Source organism: Oenanthe melanoleuca, chromosome Z (assembly GCF_029582105.1).
Source record: "Oenanthe melanoleuca isolate GR-GAL-2019-014 chromosome Z, OMel1.0, whole genome shotgun sequence".
Lineage (NCBI taxonomy): Eukaryota > Metazoa > Chordata > Aves > Passeriformes > Muscicapidae > Oenanthe > Oenanthe melanoleuca.
The window spans coordinates 4,714,160-4,736,659 of record NC_079362.1 but is presented as its reverse complement, the minus strand read 5'-3'; the positions used below and the strand labels follow the sequence as shown (position 1 = coordinate 4,736,659).

At 40.3% G+C, this 22,500-nt stretch overlaps 2 protein-coding genes across 6 annotated transcripts in view; both read right to left on the bottom strand.

Annotated features, from left to right (window-relative positions):
- Positions 1–11,557, bottom strand: part of PRRC1 (proline rich coiled-coil 1) — a 23,423-nt gene extending 11,866 nt beyond the window's left edge. The window contains exons 1-4 of one of the 5 annotated variants that reach the window (XM_056513660.1): positions 11,302–11,557; positions 5,144–5,266; positions 2,502–2,888; positions 1,108–1,265 (exon numbers count right to left, since the gene is read on the bottom strand). In XM_056513660.1, the coding sequence (XP_056369635.1) occupies positions 1,108–1,265; positions 2,502–2,888; positions 5,144–5,246 (648 nt within the window). In that variant the 5' untranslated portion in view covers positions 5,247–5,266; positions 11,302–11,557. Of the gene's footprint in view, positions 1–1,107; positions 1,266–2,501; positions 2,889–5,143; positions 5,267–9,751; positions 9,826–10,619; positions 10,740–10,899; positions 11,222–11,301 lie in introns of those variants that run through there. The other 4 variants (XM_056513659.1, XM_056513661.1, XM_056513662.1 and 1 more) reach the window with 4 other exon arrangements.
- Positions 11,558–12,665: 1,108 nt separating this feature from the next.
- The window catches only part of LOC130264930 (myosin light chain kinase, smooth muscle-like), a 56,938-nt gene continuing 47,103 nt past the window's right edge, over positions 12,666–22,500 (bottom strand). The window contains exons 27-33 of the mRNA XM_056513600.1: positions 21,269–21,443; positions 19,567–19,614; positions 19,250–19,312; positions 17,736–17,846; positions 17,007–17,066; positions 16,814–16,870; positions 12,666–16,285 (exon numbers count right to left, since the gene is read on the bottom strand). Coding sequence (XP_056369575.1) covers positions 15,429–16,285; positions 16,814–16,870; positions 17,007–17,066; positions 17,736–17,846; positions 19,250–19,312; positions 19,567–19,614; positions 21,269–21,443 — 1,371 coding nt within the window. The 3' untranslated portion in view covers positions 12,666–15,428. The remainder of the gene's footprint in view (positions 16,286–16,813; positions 16,871–17,006; positions 17,067–17,735; positions 17,847–19,249; positions 19,313–19,566; positions 19,615–21,268; positions 21,444–22,500) is intronic.

Here is a 22,500-nt window from a genome sequence, read left to right as displayed (position 1 = left end):
AGAACACTGCCACCTACTGCAAATATTAGAAGGAATACAAGGACTGAAAGGAAAACATTGTTACTTAAAGGAAGAAGGCAAATGTGTTTTAATTATAATAAGAAAACAATTCTTGAAAATGGCAGCATGACTGCTCTGCTCTCACTATACTGATGGAGAATTAGTCTTCCTCTTTAAGACTGTATCACTGTAGTAATTGAGGGCTCGGTCTGCCATGTCACACACAACTTTTTCTGCCAGGTTTTCATGCTTAAAAGGGACTGAAGACCAAAATTCTTCAAGCACACTGGCACAATAATCTTAATTCTTGCTTCACATTCAGTGTGAGATGGGACAGAATGTGTTGCTGCTCTTGAACACAGCTCAGTGTTGATGTACAGCCCTCAGATCTTTTTGCCACAATCTCATGGTGCTACTTAAATGTAGCATCTCTTACAGAAAGGTTGCAGGCTAATGAAATTCAACTCCTTGATGTTGCTGCTGATTTCCTCTGTCTGATAACATAGCATAAAAAGGAGAATCTCTCCTGCACTATACATTCCATGCCTTCTAGCAGACTAATCTTAAAATAACACAGACACTTCTTCGTGATTGGAAAAACACATTGTTTTTCTGTCCTTGAAAAAAAGACAAAATACAACTTGATTGTTATAGAACAACCATGACTTGCACTGCACAGGAATCAAGCTCAGTTATTTAGGAAGTTATAAATGGGACAGGCAAAGTATTCAGGTAAGATAAAACAGACTTTTTCTGCGTACAGTCTTTGTGAAGTAAAAAATTCCTTTCAGGTCTTAAAGGGTTCTTTAAACCAGAATTTCATCTGGTTTAAGAACATATCCATATGTAACAGGTTCTACCACAAGTTCCTGTCACAGGAGTAAGAAATAACCTAGAACTCCTACATTTGTACAGTTGATTCTCTTCTATGCAGAGAAAAAGTAGAAGCATAGTTTCAGCACACACCACTATTAAAAACAGCCATCTTGCACATGAGACTGTAAAAAATAAATTATTTATAACAGCATGCACCTAAAGAGTGCAACATGTCTTCCTATAGTCACTATCACCAGGTAATTCCTCATGAAGGTAACACAAACAACACACCTTTATAAACCCCCAGAGTCCTCCAGCAGGTGCTCCACTCTGGACTGTAGATACTCTGGGATCTTCATGCTCCTCCGGAAAAGTGATTGTAGAACCATACTCAGGAGACGAAGCTGATGAGAAAGTTGTCTGTTGAGTAATGGAATCTGCCAAAATACCTGTAAGAGGGAAAGATAAAGCACAAGTGTTGAATTTGTTACATTAAAACAAAAAGCAATTGTTTTACAAGAAAATAGCAGGAAGAATAGAGCAATTCCAGGCTAATTCACCTCATTTCTTGAAGGCCCAAGAACAATTCTGTTTGTTAAAAGCCAGCAGATCTAATGAATGCAACCATATCTGCTAACAGAATTGAGACTGCCTGCATATTATGCACAAAGTTAAGCAATTATTCTTGTTCTTATCACGCTAATTTAAAAGCTGCTCTTTTTATTATACTCAAACTTTCATAATAAAGAAAGCAAAGAGAGGGATAAGTCTCTGAACAAAGATATAGGAATGTTCTCATACAATCGGAATAGTAAATTTTCTAACACCAAGTGCTGGAAATCAGTATTTTACCTATTTTAAAGGAAAATAAAATAAACTAAACCAGTAGAAAAATAAAGTCAGACCCTTTGCCCCATTACTCAAGCTCATTTTAACAGATTTTCCAACACTAGCCTTAATTGAAGGTTATTTTTATTTTATGCTGGACAACTGATAGCTCTTTTTAGACATTTTCCTAATACAGACTACTTAAAAGAGATATCACCAGTAATAATAAAAGCTTGGCCCAACTGCAGCTGAAGAGCCAAGTTTCCAATCCACAAGCTGAAAATTACATCAGTTCAGCAACCACAGCAACTGCCTGCATAGAAGGTATGTATTTTTAGCTATCCCAATGCAATTTCGTGGCTGGAAACAAGAAAATAGAAGCTGATGTCATGTGACAGATAGCTTGTTAAGAGATTTTCAGAACAAAACCCTGAAAATTAGGAGTTTACAGCCTGTGATTATCATTCTGGGGAAATATAATGGTTGAAGGTAGCTCTCTGAGCTAAAGGAACGCTGTTCAGCTGGGCTTTGGTGTGTAAGGTAACAAAAACAAAAATTCTGAAACAAAGATTTTCCTGTGAACTTGAATGCCACCAGAACAGTGGACTCTGTCCTGGACCATGAGTGTATTTTAAAGGCTATTATGTCTTCTTCTGAGTAGAACTCCATGAAGTCTACTTTCCCTTCTTCAGAGTAGAACTAATTCATTTAGTATACCCTTATATATTAGTATTATTTATTAATATTAATAACGAGGTATAGAAATATATCTATTAATTATACAGAAGAATAATAAGCCACCCAGGAGAGCCCCCATCCTGTCCCACGAACAGGAAAGTAAATAAACAATGAGTTACCTGTGACTGAAGGTGCAGAAAATGAAGGCATCAGTGGGCTCTGAGGTGCTCGGCCAGCGTGACCTCTGGTGATGTCATAGGTGGTAGACAAGGAAAACCCTGAAATGGGGGGACCAGTGGGAGGAGCAGGAAGCCCAGGGCCAGAAGCAGAGCTCAGTGGAGAAGAAGGAGACAATAGGGACATGGGGGTGCTGAAAGCTACAGGGGTAGCAGGAGGTGGGACAGGGCTTTGGGGTGTTGCAATTGTAGAAACGGTTGCAGAAGGCACAAGTGGAAGAGAGGCCGAGGTCGTCATGGGAGGAGGAATTGGGGTTACTCCAGCTGGCAAAGGTGGTGAGTAGGCAGGAGAAGATGGCACGCTTGATGTGGCAAGGAGGCCAGACAAACCTATGAAAAAAGGTGGGGGAAAAAACAAAGAAGAATTTTAGAAGCCTTAATCTTGGAGATTCTGTTATATAATCATTCAGACATCTCACAAAAGATTTTTGAACCGGTCAAGTTTCTTCAAGAAACTTTCTGCTCAAGTTTTCATACAGCACCAATGGCACTTAGTCCTTAGTGACAGCATCTTGTAAGACACATCTCTTCTTGCATGACCCTAATCATCATTAGCTTAAAAAGGAAAATCAACATTTGACTCCTGAGTTTACAGCAGCTGAAACCTGCCTCAGAAATTTCTACCTAGTTCTGTTATTCCTGAGTGACTGCTGCATCAGCTGATGCTGAAGGAAGTGCTTGTTTTCAGGAATAAAACACAAATTCCCAGGACCCAGGAGGGTGGGAGTTGTTTCAGAGGTGTGGCACTGTAAAACGGAGTGAACCTAAAGCAGTCCTCCCTTCCCTGGCACTCATCTCGCTGATCCCTCTGCCTTCCCTGTTTCAGCTGATCCTTGGATAAGCCAATTTTCCTGTCTATAACCAAATTTAGCTAGGAAATTAGGTCAGAAAAACAGAAATTGCCATTTCTGATGGCAGTAACATGCTAAACCAGCTTAAGCATCTCACTGGCCTCAGCCTAAACACCACAGTCAAATCATATGCAAATCACACTAATGCCATGGTCTCCAAACTTGGTCACACACTATCAGTAGAAAAAAACTGAGCATCCATTCCCCCATGTGAAATTTATTAATATAGTGTTTACATGTGTATGTTATGTATATTACAAAACATCCAAAAAAAAATTTTAAAATTATGAGAAAAAGACAGATGAAAAAGAATTTTTCTTAAAGAGTACAAAAGATTTTCTGTTTCTACTCGAAATTGTTTTGATAATTCACTATCAATATAATAATACAGTTAACTAATAATAGTTAAAATACTATATAATACAGTCACTGATAATAACTTTCTAGGGTGAGCTGTGCAACTGAGGAAACCTCAGCAATTTTTGCATCTTGGTTTAATACCTCATGATGCAGGAATTTAAAGGTCTGGTTCTACATTCAGACTATTCTGATGCTTGGGTTTCAGGGCTGAAAAAAACAACTCACAGAGATCCACATGGAGAAATTGCCTGGTTGGCTGTGCTTGCTGTACCATCCCATGTATTTTCCACTCCCACCCAGAAACCATGCAAAAGTATCCCTTTAAATTTAGCTGAAAATTTTCATCTTCCCTGATGTCCATCAACTGCCCTTGCAAGAGAAACATGCTGCATTTTGTGTTTCTAATGTGTTCAAATTCCATGGAAACTGTCTGGAATATGTTTATACAGGCCAGGAAATTATCTCTGCAAGTGGATGCCTACAGATCTGACAGTTTTTATGCAACATCTGCACTGATTTTGGCTGCAGGAATGAATAAGTATGGAAGTTATTTCCAAATGTCAGTTTTGGAAATGGTTTCTCAAAAACGTGACTGTCTTACAAAAGTACTTCCTGTATCACTCTTTGTTGAAATGTCACCTTTACCTGGATGGGATGAAGTACCAGTGCATATTTTTTTGAAAATATCAGCTAGGTAGTGCACTCCTGACAGTCTCTTGTCACGACAGAAAACATCAGCAAACCTCCTTTTGTTAAAAGGAGTCCATGTCCATGTTAATTTCAACAACTCTTATAACAGACCTTGCCACTGGTGGCCAGCAAACCCCCCTGCCATAAAAAAAATAAGTTCTTTCATGGTCACTCCCTATCTAAGTAGAAAATACTGCCAGAAAACATACTTTTTTAAGATCATTGTTATAAAATTAAGTTTATTGAAGACATCCTGTAGCACTTCATGCACTTCTAACTCTGCTTTCTTTGCTTGTGTATAAATGAGGCAGTGAGCACATTTCATGTGTGGTAACATCTCTCAAGCCTACTCCAGATTAAAGCAATTGCTCCATCATAGGAGGTTACATTTCCAATAATATAGTATAATAATAATATTATTATAATGATAGAATTCTGGGATTCTATCAGTATCAAAAACACAAGTGATTATTCAGTTTTACCACTATCCCCTAGAGGACTCTAAATCTGTTTTAACTCCGTTCTATGTTGTGTGATATCAGATGTATCACAGATAAGGAGCCCACTTTCAAGATTAAGGAAAAATTTAAATCCTTCCAATTAGCCTGGAGAAGAGAACTGCAATTATGCTGATTGAAGCTGGTTTTGTAGTGCTTCAAAAGACACGAATAAAGGTTTCTATACCTAATGTGATAGGTGTAGCAGCAGCAGAAGCAGCAGGCTCCCCTGCTGTGCTTGGAGGGGGTGTCCCAGGTGGAGTCGCCTCTATGCCACTCTCTTCCATCATCTTCCCTCAGCTACAAAAAACTGTGAGGGGGGGAAAAAAAATTATACATATATATATACACACACACACACACATAAAGTGCATCTTGAGTAACAAGGGAAAAGATTTTAAATTACAATGTGAAGGCCACGACCGTTATTTACATTCCTGAACAGAGCAGATAATTCAAATGCCAGCTCCAGGGAAAAAAAAAAAGAAAACCACTGACTTATCTCAAATTACAAAATTACCCAGTGTATCCCCCTTTTCCTGTTCCTTCCCTTTATTTTTATCACTGTAATAATACCTGAAACTCCAAGACTATTTCTAAAAACCTTATTTTGCCTGCCCAGCTACTGCTTCCAAAATACACTGGTGGTACTTTGAAGAGTAATAACAGAGAAGGAATTACACATCACAAAACCTACATCCCACTGCAAGAAAAACTTAACTATAGGGTACAGTTCTGCTGAATTGTTGAGGTGTAGTAGAACAAAACAGGATCTGCATTACTTCCAGCATTATCAAAATTATACTGAAATTAATTTACACCAAGTTTTCCAGTACATCCAATTCCTGTCAAATCCATACACCACACTTCTCTGGTCTTGTAAGCAGAAGTGGAAGTAATTGAAGGCTTTGGTTTTTATTTTGAAGGCCAGAAAAATACTTTCACATATTTGAATAAACTTTTAAAATTTACCACATCTAAAGAAATTAACCTATATGCTTATTTAACAATATTGAATTAATGTAAAAGGTCTGAGAAAAAGAAAGGTGGAAAAATTAAGATTTTCATGAACACCAGGAGATTTTCATGCTTCAGTACAGCAGCAGCTTACAAAGTCCTGCTTCCTCACAAGTCTGGTAAAATACCTGTACCAATACCCGAGGTAGCAGTCTTTAAGGAACTTTTACTGAAACAAAATGCTTGTAGAAATTAATTATACATACATATAAAATAAATGGGCTCAAAACGTTTTCCACCATATCTATTACATCAGTGGGTATTCAGGACTGCCAGCTTATTCCCTTTCAGAAATCACAGAGGAAAAGGCTTAGTCAATATGTTGAATAAAAATACTCACATGTATATAAAAAAGAGCTCCACTTACAATAAGTGGGGGCCTTCCCCTGATTAAAAAACAAAAGTAAAAATTCCTCATTCTCTCCTTGTTTCAAAGATATATATATATATATATATATATATATGAAACTCTTAGTTTAATGTAAATAAAAAATTACTACTAGTATCAAACTGAAAAATCCAGACAGCAGGACATCAATGTCAGTCTTGACAAATGCACTAAGAGTTTCAAAAACAAATGAAAGCATCAAAATCACACAGGAGAAGCCACAGACAAATAAATCAGTATGGTTTGCATTAAGTGGTTCAGGGTCAAATGCTTCAGCCCAGCCATGGAAAGCAAGCAAACGTGGCTAATGTTCAGCACTCTTCAACAAATTCTTATGACAGATGGATTTTGGGTTCTGAGCATACCTAATTCACTTAAAGGCTTCTCTTCAGATGGGATGAAAGGGTCACTAACTGCCTGGTGGGGAACAAACTGTCTTTGCAAAGTACATCTCACCATCCCATAAAAAAGAAATGCAGACACTTCCATTAAACTTCACTAAGGGCAGGAATTTGCAATTAAGGATATTTGTCTTTTAATCAGTCTACAGGAGTTTACATTCCTCTGCATAGAGATATTTCTCAAGTTATTCTTCTTCCACTTATACACTGCAAAGCATGAAAGAATCTTCCACAATTAAAGTGATCACTGACCAAAACCCAGAAACATTTTTTCGGGGCTCTTCCAATCTGCTGCTTGATTTCACCTAATGCCATAATTAAAAACTGCTGAGAGGTGCTTACCACCTAAAATAAATTCTGTGGCCATGCAGAAGTAAAGTTCCACAGAGCAGCCCTCCAAAAATTCTGTGCAAGTATTTTTCAAAGTTACAGTGGTGGTGCTGGGGGGAGGGAGAAGGGGCAACCACCTGATACATGGAAAATCAGGAATTAGCAGATATAGAAATAACTCTCTTTTCGCTATAAACTTGGCAATAAAAAAAGATTAAGAACAGAAACAATAATCCCTAATGGGCAAAAAATCATGTCAGTTGCTGAAATACGACAAAAATCTCATGCAGAACTGACTTAAACGATGCCTTGACTATTATGAAGCCTGCACAAACAACAGCCTTCTGTACACTGACTTTTCAACATTACCCAGTTGTGCTTTGCAGGGTACTGCACTATGAAAGAAGTAAATAATTTAAAGAAAAAATTAAGGTTAAAGACCAGGCATGGGAATAGGCAAAAGGAAAGCATAAAGTACAATGAGTAACTTGAAGCTAATAGCTCACAGTGTCAAAATAATCCAGCACCACAGATTATTCAAATGATCCTACAAGATATTTATGAACATAACTGGCCTACCCAAAACCAGCTGTGTGTAAGGAATGGGTGGAAGCAGAAAACCATGGGAAAAAAAGACCCAAGAAACCTATCAGAAGCATTCACTCCTCAACCAAGATTCCAGTGGGGGTTCCCAGCTTCTCCCAGGGGAGATGCAGGGAAAAAGTTTTGCAGTAGGATCATGACTGCTGGGTGCAGAACTGGACTGTCTTTTCAGTGATTTGAGAAAAAACCTGAAAGTTATAATAAAGACTCTTCATAATCCAAGCCACAAAATCATAATTTGCAAAAGGGAGCACCTGGAAGCTCAGCCCAACTTCTTAAGGAAGTGACTTCTGTGCCTTCTTGCAATCTACAACATTTGGGTTTACCAAACTGAAAGGAGAAACACAGAGAAAGGGAAAGTGAAGCACAGAGAATTAGTATCAGTACTGCCATCTAGTGATTTGTGAGCAGAAATGGATAAATTTGATAGTGCCACGTCTTGCTAGAAGAAAATTCCGGTTTGTTTTTACATGGAAATAAAAAAGAAGGGCTATGGAAAAGAGAAACACAGAACAAACGTATTTCCAGTGATCAGTCATTCTTAAAACAAACCCTTTAGGAAGAAGAAGCACAAATTTTGTTCGATCAATTATTTTGTTAACAAAACTCCTTTTCAGTACAATGAAGACACTAAAAGGATTAGGCTAAACCCTCAGATTACACAAAGAAAACACAGTACACCCACGAAGTCTGTTTCTAGAACTATTTCTACTGATTCTCATCAGCTGAACCTCATCCACTAAACTAACACCAAATCTCAGCCATTAACCTAATTCCCAAACTAAGGAACTAGGCTGTGTACATGGAATGGAAAATCAGACTAAAACTCTTGACTGAAATTTTTATCAGGGCTTGTGCTAAAAGCACAAGCTAAAAGCAGGAAGTAAATAATTTGATTTAGAGTCTAGAAGGCTTACCTGGCAAATTATTCATCTCACTTCAGTTTAATAGAAAGTAATTACATTTGTGCTAATATTTAGCAATAATCTTAAGGACTTAAGCAAACTTCAAAAGCGTTCTTCAGGTTATAACTCTAAAATAGAGAAATTCTCAGCTAATGATAAGATTACCTACAAATGGAGATTAGCAAATTTTACGAGGATAAAAAAACATTATCTAGAATCAGCCATACTTCAGAGCTTATAATGAGATATATTTTTAGTCATCTTTAATTGATTCCTTCTTCTATTTCAGTAGGCGCTCCTGCTAATAAAAAAAAGCAAAAGCCCAAAACAAACAAAAAACAAAAAAAAAACCCCAGAAACCCACAAAAAGAAACCACAATATATTTAAGCACACTAACTGAGGAAACTGATCTCTAAATAGAGCCTAAAATGAAACATAACCACTATGCTGGAGCACTAAGTTGAAATGCCACTAAACCTTTTGACTTTAATCACAGTAGGCATAACTTTTAATTAAGTTTTGACATGCAGACACTGCTAGTGGCTAAGCACACACTGACAAATGTCCAGAATAAAGTTCAGCTAACACCAAACAAATGTCAACATTCTTAAAAAAATAAAACCAAATCAGAACTGGATCCTGAACTGATTTAAAACTTTCATCTGAGAAGTCCCTCAAGGCTTTTTTTTTTCCACTTGAGAAAAGGAGAGAACACTAAAGGATAGAACTTTCTTCAGCCTCTGGTCTGGAAATTGCAGGCAGGCCCCAAAGGACACATGAAGTCTCAATGAAGCCAAAGAAATTGCACAGAGAGATCATCAGTTTAATCACCTGGTGTTGAATGACTTGTTCCAAAGTCCAAAGTCTTAAACAGAGGTAAAAAACAACAGGAGAGAGAAAAAACAACACAAAAACCCCCAATAAACCGACTGCCAGAACTCTCCTATACCTGTTTTCTGAGACTTTGGGCTCATATTGATGTCATACCTCCAACAATGCACCTGTGTGTGAGGCCATCCCTTGACTTGGAGCTGAGCTGGCAGCTAACTTTTCATGATTAAGGCTTTAGAGTAGGAAACTGAAGCTAAGTCAACTTTCCTCCCACTCATAATGAAGCTGATTGCACAGGTAAACAGTATTGTGCACTTACTAGTCTGGGTTCTGTTTAAGCTGTGCTTCCTTCAAGGTAACATGGGCGCTTCAAAGACGTGGCATGAGCTAGAAAACCCACAAATAAAGTAACTGTGCAACGTGCTAGTTTAAATATTTTGTGCTACACCTTAATGCAGAATCTGACATATTGAATTATCACTAGATAGTGAAAAATACTCCAAGTAAAAGAGAGTCGGTTCGGGGCAGATATTAGGAAAAAATCCTCGACTGTGAGGCCCTGGCACAGGGTGCCCAGGGCAGCTGTGGCTGCCCCTGGATCCCTGGACATGTCCCAGGCCAGGCTGGGGCGTGGAGCAGCCAGGGACAGTGAAAGGTGTCCCTGCCCATGGCATGAGGGAGAACAAAATTATGTTTAAGGCCCCTTCCAACCCAAACCATTCTGTGAATCACTGCATGAATTCTGTTACCAACACCTGCAAAATGTTTCCACCTTAAAAAAAAAAAAAAACAAACCCAAACAAGCCTTTTCACCACTGTGCATTAAGAACTAACACCGATCAGGACACCTGAAACACCAGCATGACAGCAATGGCTGGTGGCCTTCCCTTGTCCCTCATGCAGACAGAGCCCACCGACACCATAAATCCAGCAAGCTCCACTTTTCCAAAGGCTGCCTGACATTATCAGAACCATTACAATTCCAGTTATTTCATTCCACACATTCTCATGCCATTGCCAACACTCAGGATTTGCAGCAGATCACCCTCCCACCACCTCTTTTCTATTAAATATTTCAGTGTCACAAAACCCTCACGAAACCCCACACACGGGTGATGGCCGCAGGGGGAGAATTGCTGATCCCGAACTGCGGAACACCATACAGCAATGCCATGAAATAACCTCACCAAAGAAACAGCCAGAGCCGGCCCATCCCAACAATCTGCTCCCATTTTTCCAGGGAATGGATAGCACAGGATGTGATGCAACAGCTCCAGAGCTTTCAGAGGTGTTCTCCCAAAAGAAGTAATGTGGTTTTTTTCATGTGATAATAACACAAAAAAAATCACACTAAGAGCAAAATATGCCTCCAGAGACACTACATAAAGCAATCAAGCTCCTGAAGCACCATTTCCAACTGGCATTAAAAGATTCCCGAGGGCGAGGATGAAACCTCAGGCATTTTACCAGGACCAGCACTGGAATTCGTCGCGGCAGGGCTGAATTCGGTGCCCCGAGGCTCCGAACAACCCGGGCTCTCCCCGCAAGAGCAAACCCGGCCGGAGGCAGGAGCAGGACGGCACCAAGCGGAGGGACGGGATAAATCGCACGGCAATTCTGCGCAGTGCTGCTCCCTGAGCCTCACCCAAAAGCGAGCCTCGGAGCCCGGCGCTGGCAGCACTCGGAGCGCAGGAGCCGCCGCAGCCCCGCAAGGACGAGCCGGGTCAGAACACGAGCAGCGAGCCGCGCACGTCCCGCAGCCACCCGGGCCCCGGCACCGCCCGGCCCAGCCCCCCGGCCGCCCCTCCCCGCCGCCGGCACGACGGGTCACAACGCGGAGCCTCGTTCCGCCGCCAAAAGCGCCCTCACCGAGCCCAATCCCCCGTCCCGTGCTGTCTCTTCCCGCCCTTTCCCGTCCCACGGATACACGAGAGGAGGCCGCGGCCGGCGCCACCCCGGACTACAACTCCCAGAATGCTCTGCGGCGCAGCCGCCGCGTCATGCCACGTCTCTCACAGCCGGGTCCAACGGTCCCTCGCGGGGGGGCCGCACCCCCGTCCTCTGCCCTCAGCTTGGTTCGCTCCGGATTTCTATAAAGGTGGCGCGGGGGGGCGATCCCGGCACTGCCACGTTGGAGGCGTGACGTGATGGTTGCTGTGGGACTGAATTACGTCGTGCCATTAATTCTTCGCCTTTGGATGACAGCTTTAAGAAGCCGTCGGGCACCCTGTGTACATCTCTATTTGTAGAGGTTTGATTTACCTGACGTTTGACGTCTCGGTTGAAGAGATTTCTGTTCACAGAGTGAATTAGGTTGGGAAAGGCTTCTCAGCTTATGGAGTACAGCCTGTGACGAGCTCCCTCAGATACCCCTGGTACTTGAGAGCCTTGCCCAGCTCCGTTCCCTTTTCTGGACACACTCCAGCCCCTCAATTCCTGTCGTGAGGGGCCCAGAAGTGGACACAGCACTCGAGGTGTGGCCTCAGCAGTGGGGGGGGGTAGCTTTCGCTAGCAATGTGTCACTGTTTTATTTAATAAAGGCTGCACCGAGTTAATAGCTGACTTCGAAGTAGTCAGTATAAAATTTTAGACTTTAAGTATAGTAGGCGTTATTAATTTAGGCCACTTAGAAGCATAATCTTGGTATTACTGTGTTTCAAGGCTGCAGTAAACAGCTCAGACTCAGTATGTATTCCTGAGGCCTCAGGTCCAATGGCAAGAACCAAAGCCTCCTTTCAGTAGTGGCTAAATTCCACTGGGTTCATTCTTAATTGAGACCACGCTTATATAGATTGACAGGAAGTATCTCTGAGAAATGAATGTAAAATTCTGCTCCTGTATCTCAAGAGTGTGATATAAGTGTGCTTATGTATTTGCATATATGTTCCTCTTCCTGCAGAAGTGGGTGGGTCACACTGCAAACAGTGCTGAAATACAAGCGTACTTGAACTGTTGGTAAGCACTGGCATTCTAGAAAAATATGACGTGCAGCTATTTCATAAGCATTTCCCCAGCAGATAAATATCTATTTATGCACATGTATATTTTTCCCTGTAAAATACAGATAATAGTCAGTATAAGATGGTGTTCAGGGATGTCACAAGACAGCTGCACATGCCAGAAAAAAAGTAGCAACTACAAAAGCGAGGATGCTCCAAGCGAGGATTTGTGACCCAGAGCCAGGCACACCGGGACAGATGAAAACAACTTGTTCCAAAGCTGCTGTTGAGGATCTGACATGTTTATCTATTTGGCCCACAGGGGGCTGTGTCTGCTAGCACTGACTGCTCCTGCAGGTGTGCAGCTCTTCCCAAGCTTGTCCGGCTTGGATGGCGCTCCCATTGCTGCGGAGCTGGGCGGGTGGTGCTGCGATCTCACCGCGATAATCGCGCTGACGTGTAACCGCGCCTGCACTGCTGGCACAGACACAGAAAGGGGCACCACTGCTTTGCAGCTATTTACCCACCGTTCACCCAGCTGACAGCATTTGGTATTTCGTATTTATTTAGCTTAGGGACTAAAATAGAAAACGCTTTGAGCAAACTCACCAGAAAATTCAAGGTAGTAAATAATATTTCCAGCAGGATCCCAGAGTCTGGTGTTCCTGCAGAATTTCTTCTCCAGCTTTCCAGTCTCTCATGACATTAAACATCCTTTGGTTTTACACGGCACTTCTGGTGGTAATGGCACAGAGGCTTTCAGTAGAACTGCTTTCTTTTGCTGACCATCTTTATATTACTCATAGGAAGAAATCATAATTTCTCTAGTTTGCAAATAGTTTGCAGAATTTGTCAGGCTTGTGAGGATCATTCAGAAAAAGATTGTGGCACTTGATAATGCCACTCCAGCAGCAGGAGCTAAAGGCTTCTGTTCAGGAAAGCTTCAGAGAAAATATATCCCTGTTATGGAAAGATGATTATCCGTTGCTAAACTTCATAGATTTCTTGACTACAATCACTTTAGCTTTCTGCATTTGCCTGTCATTCTGGAAGACTTGCTTATTACACTGTGGTACTTATTGTTGTTTTATAATGAGGTTTCCCAGCACTGGAAACCAGACAGATTTTTTTTTTGCAAGCTGCCAGCTAAGGAATTTTTCTACCTATTATGCAATAAATTGAATAAAAACTACAATGATTTAAGAAACTGGGACTCCAGCAGAACTATTGATTTATTTCATAGGGAAAAATACGCCTGGAAATAGAGCCATAACTTAATATATGTAGGTTAAATTAACTCATTTAGGTAAACTAAATAGGATTTTAAAAGGAAGTTATTAAATTATATATCTGTATACATTAGAGAAGGGAGCAGGATACACTGCTTTGGATGCTTCTTTGAATACTATTCCAGAAATGTCCTAATATAGATATTTAGACTCCAAAATATAATCTTGCTAAGTAACTATATCCACATATGAGAATAAATTGTTGGAGATTCTGACTTGGTTTTTGGAGGTATCAGTAGCTCCTAACCAGACAAATACCTGAAATTCAGAGCTTTATTAAAACAGAGATGAATCTACAAAGCACAGAGCATTTTAAAGTTCATGTTCAGCATTGTTTTAAAGCAAGGAAACCCTAAACTATGCACAGTCTTGCATTCTAGTCCCTAAATTTTTATACCTCTCTTGTCCCCTCAGCTTGCCTTTAACACTCCTTCCTCAAAGTCATTAATAAACTCATTATAATAGACACAAACTTAATATTCTAATAAATTTATACGCATTTCAGTGGCTGTACATAAGCAGATTATTTTTTCCAGAGGACACATACTCCAGAGGAGCACAAAGGACACACTTCAGATCCTTGTAGTCCCAATATGTGGGTTTCCTCACACTGGGAGGCCTCTCTCTAACCTGATGCCTCTGATTGCTGCAGCTAAACAATTTATGGCAGACAGAAGACACTGACACTTCCAGGGACATGGCTTTCTCCAGTGCCAGCTATGAGTGGGAGTCAGAACAAAAACTCTATTAACACAACTCCATTGGAAGATTCCCTTCCTTTTCACTGTGTGAATAACTCTACATTCACTTCTGAATTGTCAGTTGTTTGTTAAGTATGAAAAGTTCACTTTTGTGATTTTTTTTAATGTGGTTTGGAATTGGATAAGGGTCTCCTTCATTCACAAACTCCAGGCCAAACTGCCTTTGGAATATGGCCCACTGGGCAGCTTTCATCCAGCCAGGTACTTGTAGATAAGAAAGCAAGGGCAATGGTATTTGCAGCCAAAATCCAATAAAGTGTGGGAAAGCCAAAACATCCTGAGGAGATAAAGGCCTCCAGCTCTTACTAGAAATCAACAGAGCTCCTGCCAAATGATTATGTATTAGTAAGTGCAATCTGTCTGCCTGGATGAGAGTCTTGCTCAACTGAAGAAGCAGAAAGATCAGCAAGGGTGCTTCCAAAGGCCCATCACATGGTTTTTATTTTGCTCATCTGTCTCAAGTTTGCAACTAAATGTGTGTCTGCAGCTGAGCTGATGAGAGCAGGGAAAAAAAAAAAAAAAAAAAAAGCGACTCATGGCAGGGCCGTGACATTCCACAAGAGGAATCACTGGTGTACATTTCATGGACCCCTCTCAACCCTATTAAAGTATTGTAGTCCTGGTTTAAAATAGACACGTATGAAAAAACTTTGAGAGACAGAGACTAAAAGGGCTTGTGGATTTTTTTAGAAATGAGGAAAACTACCACACAGGTGTTGGTTTATAACATTTTAAAATATACTACATAAAAAATTAACAACTGCAATAAATAGGAGTTTAAAAATTGTTTTGGTGTATGAATAATTAGAAACAGAGAAATGTGAAGATACGAATGCACATTTCCATAAAAATATGAAAATTCCAGACTAAAAGACACACTGAACTACAATACAAAGGTAGGTAAAGCTGTATTTTACTTAGCTCTTTTTACATTTCTAGAGCTTTTTCCCTCTCAAGACAAGCTGGGATATTCCTTAAGAAACCTGTTGCAGCCAAGAAGCCAATAATTAAATTTCATGGAGTCTTCTGGTGTTGGGTGAGATACCCCGGCTGGCAGATCTGAACGGAGGCAAAGAACGGGCTCTGCGTCGTGTGACAACGAAGGGTGCGATGACTGGAGCAGGAGGATGAACTGGAGCACCAACTGGAGCTCTAATCCTTTCCCAGGAGGGAGTGGACATGGTGAAAGTACTTAATGGCCTAATACGGGAGGAATCATCCACCCATGAGGTACTTCCGATTCCGGTTGGGCTAACTTGGACATACATGCTCGTTATTGGTCGTCGAAAGCTGTAAGCTTTGCTGCTCCTGCCACAGGGGATGGGGATTCTAATCACACTAGGCTGGCGATATACCCAGACTGAGTCTGAGTGCAAGTCAGAGTCGCTTCTTGTGTAGTACATCCGATCGGCGGTTCGGTTCGCTAGAGGTCGCAGCGGCCCGAAATGTCGGCTATAATTCCAGTCAAACTCACTTCTTGACCCGCTGGTAAAAACTTTATCGCTGAGCTCTCTCCCTCCTGGGGTAAAAACTTCATCACTAATCGGTCTCCCAGGGGTAAAAACTTCATCACTAATCGGTCTCCCAGGAGTAAAAACTTCATCACTAATCGGTCTTGCAGGAGTAAAAACTTCATCACTAAGCTGTGTCCCAGGGATAAAAACTCCATCACTAATCGGTCTCCCAGGGGTAAAAACTTCATCACTAATCGGTCTCCCAGGGGTAAAAACTTCATCACTAATTGGTCTCCCTGGGGTAAAAACTTCATCACTAATCGGTCTTGCAGGAGTAAAAACTTCATCACTTAGGTTTCTCCAACTTGACGGAATAACGTCATCACTAAGGTCTCTCCAACTTGCTGGAACTGAAAAACAAACAAATCAAGAGAGTATCTTCATTTGCTGTTAAATAACTCTCACAGAGGTAAGTATGTGAAGTACTTGTAACTGTTTGCTTCTTGTCCTAGGTGCTTATTTGAAGCAAATGGCAACTTATTATAGATATTAATTTTTATTTGATAAAGGACAATAACACAAGCATTCTGCTCTAGGAAGTGTTGGAAAACAACAGCACTATTGAAGTGCTACAAATATTTATGCACATCTTTTACTTCTCATCATTATAGTTGTTAGGGTGTATTTTTTTAATCCTGTAAACAAACTAATTTCTCAGTCACCTGACAAAAGTTTTCATGCCTGTGTTAGCTTTCATCACCTCCCTTCTTCTCTGAAACAAGTCTCAGAACATTTCTGATAGTACTTACTTTATTACTCCATTATCTTTGCACTTAACCACTGTTATTATTTGCTTAGAGCAGCTGTGCAGCATGAAGGGAGATGCTGGCTCTGAACCCACATCTAAGTGACCAAAACTGCCTGAAAAGCAGACTTACCATCAGGACAAAGAGGAGTGCTGATTCCTCGGGGTATGAAGTAACTCGGAACAGATTCTGCCAGAGAAAGTAAATTAACTTCAGAGAATGTAAATATTAAAACCAAGGAAATGCATGGAACTGGAACAGTTATGGTTGGAAGGGAAGGCTGTGTTGGTTCCAGAAACAGTGTAGATTCTGTAGGGTGACATACCAGAGGCTGTGTTGCTTCCAGACGCAATGTAACTTCTGTATCTAGGCTGTCCCCAGTGTACTGGAATAAAAAAAAAGAATAAAAAACAAATAAAGACAGAATCTACATTTGCTGTTAAATATCTCTCACAAGGGCACATATGTGAAGAACTTATAATTGTTTGATTCTTGTCTAAAGTTCTTATTTGAAACACTTGGCACCTGATTATAGATACTAATGTTTATTGGACAAAGGACATTAAACATTAGCATTTTATTTGGAGTGCTACAAATATTTACACACATATTTTACTCCTCATCATTGTAATTGCTAACAAACTTATTTTACAGTCACCCTGACAAAAGTTTTCTTGCCTGTGTTAGCTTTCACAACCTCCTTTCTCCTCTGGAACAAGTCTCAGAACGTTTCTGATAGTACTTACTTTATTACTCCATTATCTTTGCACTTAACTACTGTTGTTATTTGCCTACAGAAGCTGTGCAGCATGAAGGGAGATGCTGCCTAGGAACCCATATCCAAGTGGTTCTAACTGCTTGAAAAGGAAACTTGCCATGAGCAGCAGGACCACAAGGTATACTGATTCCTTGGGGTACAAATGGAAACCTAAAGGACTCTGTTCAGACAAAGGAAATTTTAAAAAGAACAAAATGCACAACATTGATATTATTATGGTTGGAAGGAACAGGTGTGTTCGTTCCAGCCACAGTGTAGAGTCTGAGGGTGACACACCAGAGGCTGTGTTGGTTCCAGGCGTAGGGCAGGTTACATAGAGTGTCCCCCCAGAGGATACGTCAGATCCTGGGTAAGGGCAGTATCTGTGTCTAGATGGTCTCCAGCGTACTGGAATAAAATAAAAGAATAAAAACCAAATCAAGACAGAATCTACATTTGCTGTTAAATATATGTGAAGAACTTATAACTGCTGGCTTCTTGTCTTATGTGCTTATTTGAAACACAGGGTGCCTGATGATAGATATTAATCTTTTTTGGACAAAGGACATTACGACGAGTATCCTGCCTTGTTGGGAAACAAAAGCACTTTATTTGCAGACATCTTTTACTCCTCATCATTGCTAGGGTGTGTTTTGGTAATCCAGTAAAACAAACTAACTTTGCAGCCATCCTGACAAAAATTTTCATCCCTGTGTTAGCTTTCACCACCTCCTTTCTCCTCTGGAACAAGTCTCAGAACATTTCTCATAGTTCTTACATTATTGCTGCATTATCTTTGCACTTACTACTGTTGTTATTTGCTTACAGAAGCTGTGCAGCATGAAGGGAGATACTGCCTAGGAACCCATATCCAAGTGGTTCTCATGTGGAGAAGCAAGAGCAGGTAGAGGAAGTGAACGGGCTGCTTCAGATTCAAAGTGAACCCGCATAGAAGGTAGAAAGTTCATAGAAAGTAAATTTTGAAAAGCAGAGAAATGCACAGAACCGAAGTGGTTATGATTGCAAGGAAAGGTTATTACAAAATGTTAATGATTTATGACAGAAAGAAAAGCAAAAGTCTTCATGAAAAAAAAGAAAGAAATAAGAAATTGGGGTAATGGTCAACAGCAACAAAACATGAGCCAGCAGTGTGCCCAGATGGCCAAGAAGGTCACTGGCCCCTGGCCTGTATCAGGAATAGTGTGGCCAGCAGGAGCAGGGAGGTCATTCTTTCCCTGTACTTGGCACCAGTGGGGCTGCATCTTGAGTGCTGTGTCCAGCTGTGACCCCCCAGTTCAGGGAGGATGTTGAGATGCTTGAGCACGTCCAGAGGAGAGCAATGAGGCTGGTGAGGGGCTTGGAGCACAAACCCTGTAAGGAGTGGCTGAGGGAGCTGGGGTTGTTTATCCTGGAGAAAAGGAGACTTAGGGGTGACCTTATAACTCTTTACAACTTCCTGAAAGGAGGTTGTGGTCAGGTGGGGGTTGGTCTCTTTCTCCAGGCACCAAGTGACAGAATAAGAGGATACAGTTGCACCAAGGGAAATATAAAATGGATATTAGGAAACAGTTTTTTATGGAAAGAGTGATAAAGTACTGGAATGGTCTTCCCAGGGAGGTGGTGGAGTCACCATGCCTGGATGTGTTTAAAAAAAGGCTGCATATGGCACTCGGTGCCAGAGTTCTGTTGAGCTGGTAGGGCATGGGTTGGACTTGATGATGCTGAAGGTCTCTTCCAACCTTGTGATTCTGTGATATGCTGGCTAGGAACCCACATTCAAGTGACTAGAATCTGTTGAAAAGCAGACTTACCATCAGGAGCAGGACCACGAGGTGTAACGTTTTCTTCGTGTGGAAACGAAAACCAAACGGATTCTGTCAGAGAAAGTAAATTTACTTCAGAGGAAGCAAATTTTTAAAACTATGGAATAGCAGAGAACTGGCATAGTTATGGTAGGAAGGGAAGGCTATGTGGGTTCCAGACACAGTATAGGTTCTTTAGGGTGACACACCAGAGGGTAAATCCATCCCAGACCCAGAGTTGGTTCCGTGGCACAGTTCCTCAATGCTTAGGTCACCTTCAGCTAGCATTTGCAGGAAATATGGACTATAACTCTGGCCAAACTTACCTTCTGATCCGTTTGTAACAGTGTGCTGTCTGGGCTCACTGCTGCGTGCTGGAATAAAATAGAAGAATAAAAAAACAAGTCAAGAGAGAATCTACATCTCCTGTTAAATTCCTCTCACAAAGGTACGTGTGTGAAGTACTCATGACTGTGTGGTTCTTGTCTTAAGTGCTTATTTGAAACACAGGGCACCTGACTATAGATATTAATCTTCAGTAGGCAGAGGACATTACAACAAGTATCCTGCCCTTGGAAATGGTGGAAAACAGCAGCACTTTATTTGAAGTGCTACAAATATTTACAGAGATCTTTTACCCCTTATCATTAGAGTTGCTAGGGTGTGTTTTTAAACAAATTTATTCTCCCTTTCACTCTAATTAGGGAGCACATGCTCTGTTAGCCACAGAAGGGAGTCCTTTAAGTTCGGATTACTTCATCATCAACTGAAAATCAACACTTCATACTCTTCAAATATTAGTCAGGCATCATGTTACAGGCAACACTTAAATTAAATCACTGTAATATTCAAGTATGTTACAATAGTCTGACAAGTTAAAAGTTCCCATACCTAGAATACTGAGTGCCAAACAATTTTTGCATAGAAAAGGCACTTTGTTTGCCAAATAGCAAGTGTGGTGTTGAACGACTGTGTTTCTGAACACCTTGTCCTAAGTTACATAATATGATTTATAATATAAGTTTCATATTGTTATTATTTTAAACTGTGTGATTTATACAATTTGGTTACAAGTACAGCTTGTGTAAGGAAAGCCACAGGATAAGGAGAGCATTTGTACCAGGAGACCTGCATTCCTTGGCTATGCAACAAAGTTGGCAAGTGACACCCAGTTGATTAAAAATCAGGTAAGAAGATTTTTATAATTTGTGTGCTCTCCAAATGAGTGAAAGTGCAGATATCTTATTATCTTTAAAAAAAATCTGGCAGTGTAAGTGCACTTGGAAGTTTCAAAGTCTCCATCTATCCTTGTAAGGTTACAAACTCCAGGAGTTCTTCAGTCTTTTCAGTGGACACTAAAGGTTCACAAATTCACCTCCTATACTAAATTTAAAGAGTATTATACTTACATAGGTAATAAAAAAAAGCATCAACAAAGCTTTTAAGTGTGAGAAATCTCTCACTGCTTGAGAAGGATTCATAAAATTTGAATTTCTGAATGCAGAACTAGTAGGGGAAAGAAATGTCTAGGTAAACCCCTTCCTTTCCACATACTACTGTCATAGTACACATTATATATATGAAAAGATGACACAAAGAGGCCTGATAAAAACGATGAAAAGCTAGAAATATGTGAAAAGATAAAAGAAAAAAGTAATATGATGAGAACTCTTGGGGAAAAAAAGTTTTTATAGAGTTTAAACAAATAAGCAGGACTAGATTTTAATTGTATTCCCCCCTGAAACAGAAAAGGAAGAGAGGGACCCCTTAATTCCAATTCTGTACACACTGAAAGAAAGGAGTAAGAGAAGGTAAGGAGCAAGAGACAAAAGAGGGATTGATAGGTTTAGCAGGTTATATTTAATTCACACGAGACAGCAAGGGCTCTGTAAACTCTTAGGAACTTACAAAAGCAGATGAGTAAGACATGGGAAAATAAGAGGCTTCCAAAAAACACAGTAGCCATGAAACTTTGTGCAATCTCTGCTTGTTTGAATGACTTGGGACTGATGTAGCCTCTGGTCTTACCTTGCAGTTCCAAAAGCTTGGCTTTTGCATCACATATCTCATCCTCTGCAGAATACATCTGCACCTGAACATCTTTTCTAGCAAAGGACATTTCACTCTCCAGAACTCGACGAAGAGCCTCTCCTCTCTCCAGTTCTAACCTTAATTTCATTAAATCTTTTTCATAGTGTGACATCTAGAAAATAAATATTTCAGAAATTGCATTCACAGCTGTTGTCTTATCAGGTCTGAATTTGAAATACAATCTTGAAACTTTGCATTTTGGACACTTTTTTTAAAATGCAAAATGATCCTCTTCTTATACCATTTTCATGTACCTTAAACATACCCTTCTGTTTTCCCAAAGATACTTCTGCCATAGGACAATAAAAGTTATAATTATATTCCACAGGCAATTCTCTGATAACTGTATTTAACAACTAGAAAAACAGTCATGGTGGGATTCTAGATTATCAGACACCTAGGAACTCATGGAAACACAAACTTCAGTCCAATGATGTTCAGCAGTCAAGCAGAATGCTATTAAACACTACAAACAAAACAAAGAAAACACTTCGAAAAAAGGTTGTTATCTGGTATAAGAAAGTCTAGACACTGCTGCCAGAAATTACCCCATTCAAGCCATTTGAGTGCAAGATGGTGGAAAGTAAAACATGCATTTCTTCACAACATCTACAAAGCAGCAGCATCCTTATTAACAGGAGCACCATTATTGGCAAATAATTTAACCCCATTAAAAAGGTTCTCCCTGATGCTCTTGTGGCAAACTAGTACCTAAATGAAGGAGCAGTGAGAAAATACTTTGTTAAAATTTTCTTTAGTTTGAATTATGATTACTGCTACAAATAACAATTCTGCTCTTAGCAGTTTGTTAGGGGCAGCTCCTGTGGGTACTCATTCCTCTCTTTTAGGTTAAGTACAGCCAATAAACCAAGTTTGTTGTTCCATATCCATTTTTTAAAGTTCCTACTTCTTACACAGTGATTTGCTCTTGTTGTGCTCCCGTTGCTCCATCCATGGTGGGGTGATTCTCTAAAACTGATCCCTGGAATTACCATGATTAAAACACTCAAACCAACAAACCATGTCTTACACTAAGAATTCCAAAGCTGGGGATGCAAAATATTTTTCTGCATGACTTTGCTGTTGTGTAGTGCTCCAGTTTCTTACACACACCTTCAACTATTAGCAATGACAACTAAAAGTTACATCAGTTCCTGCAGACAGGCATG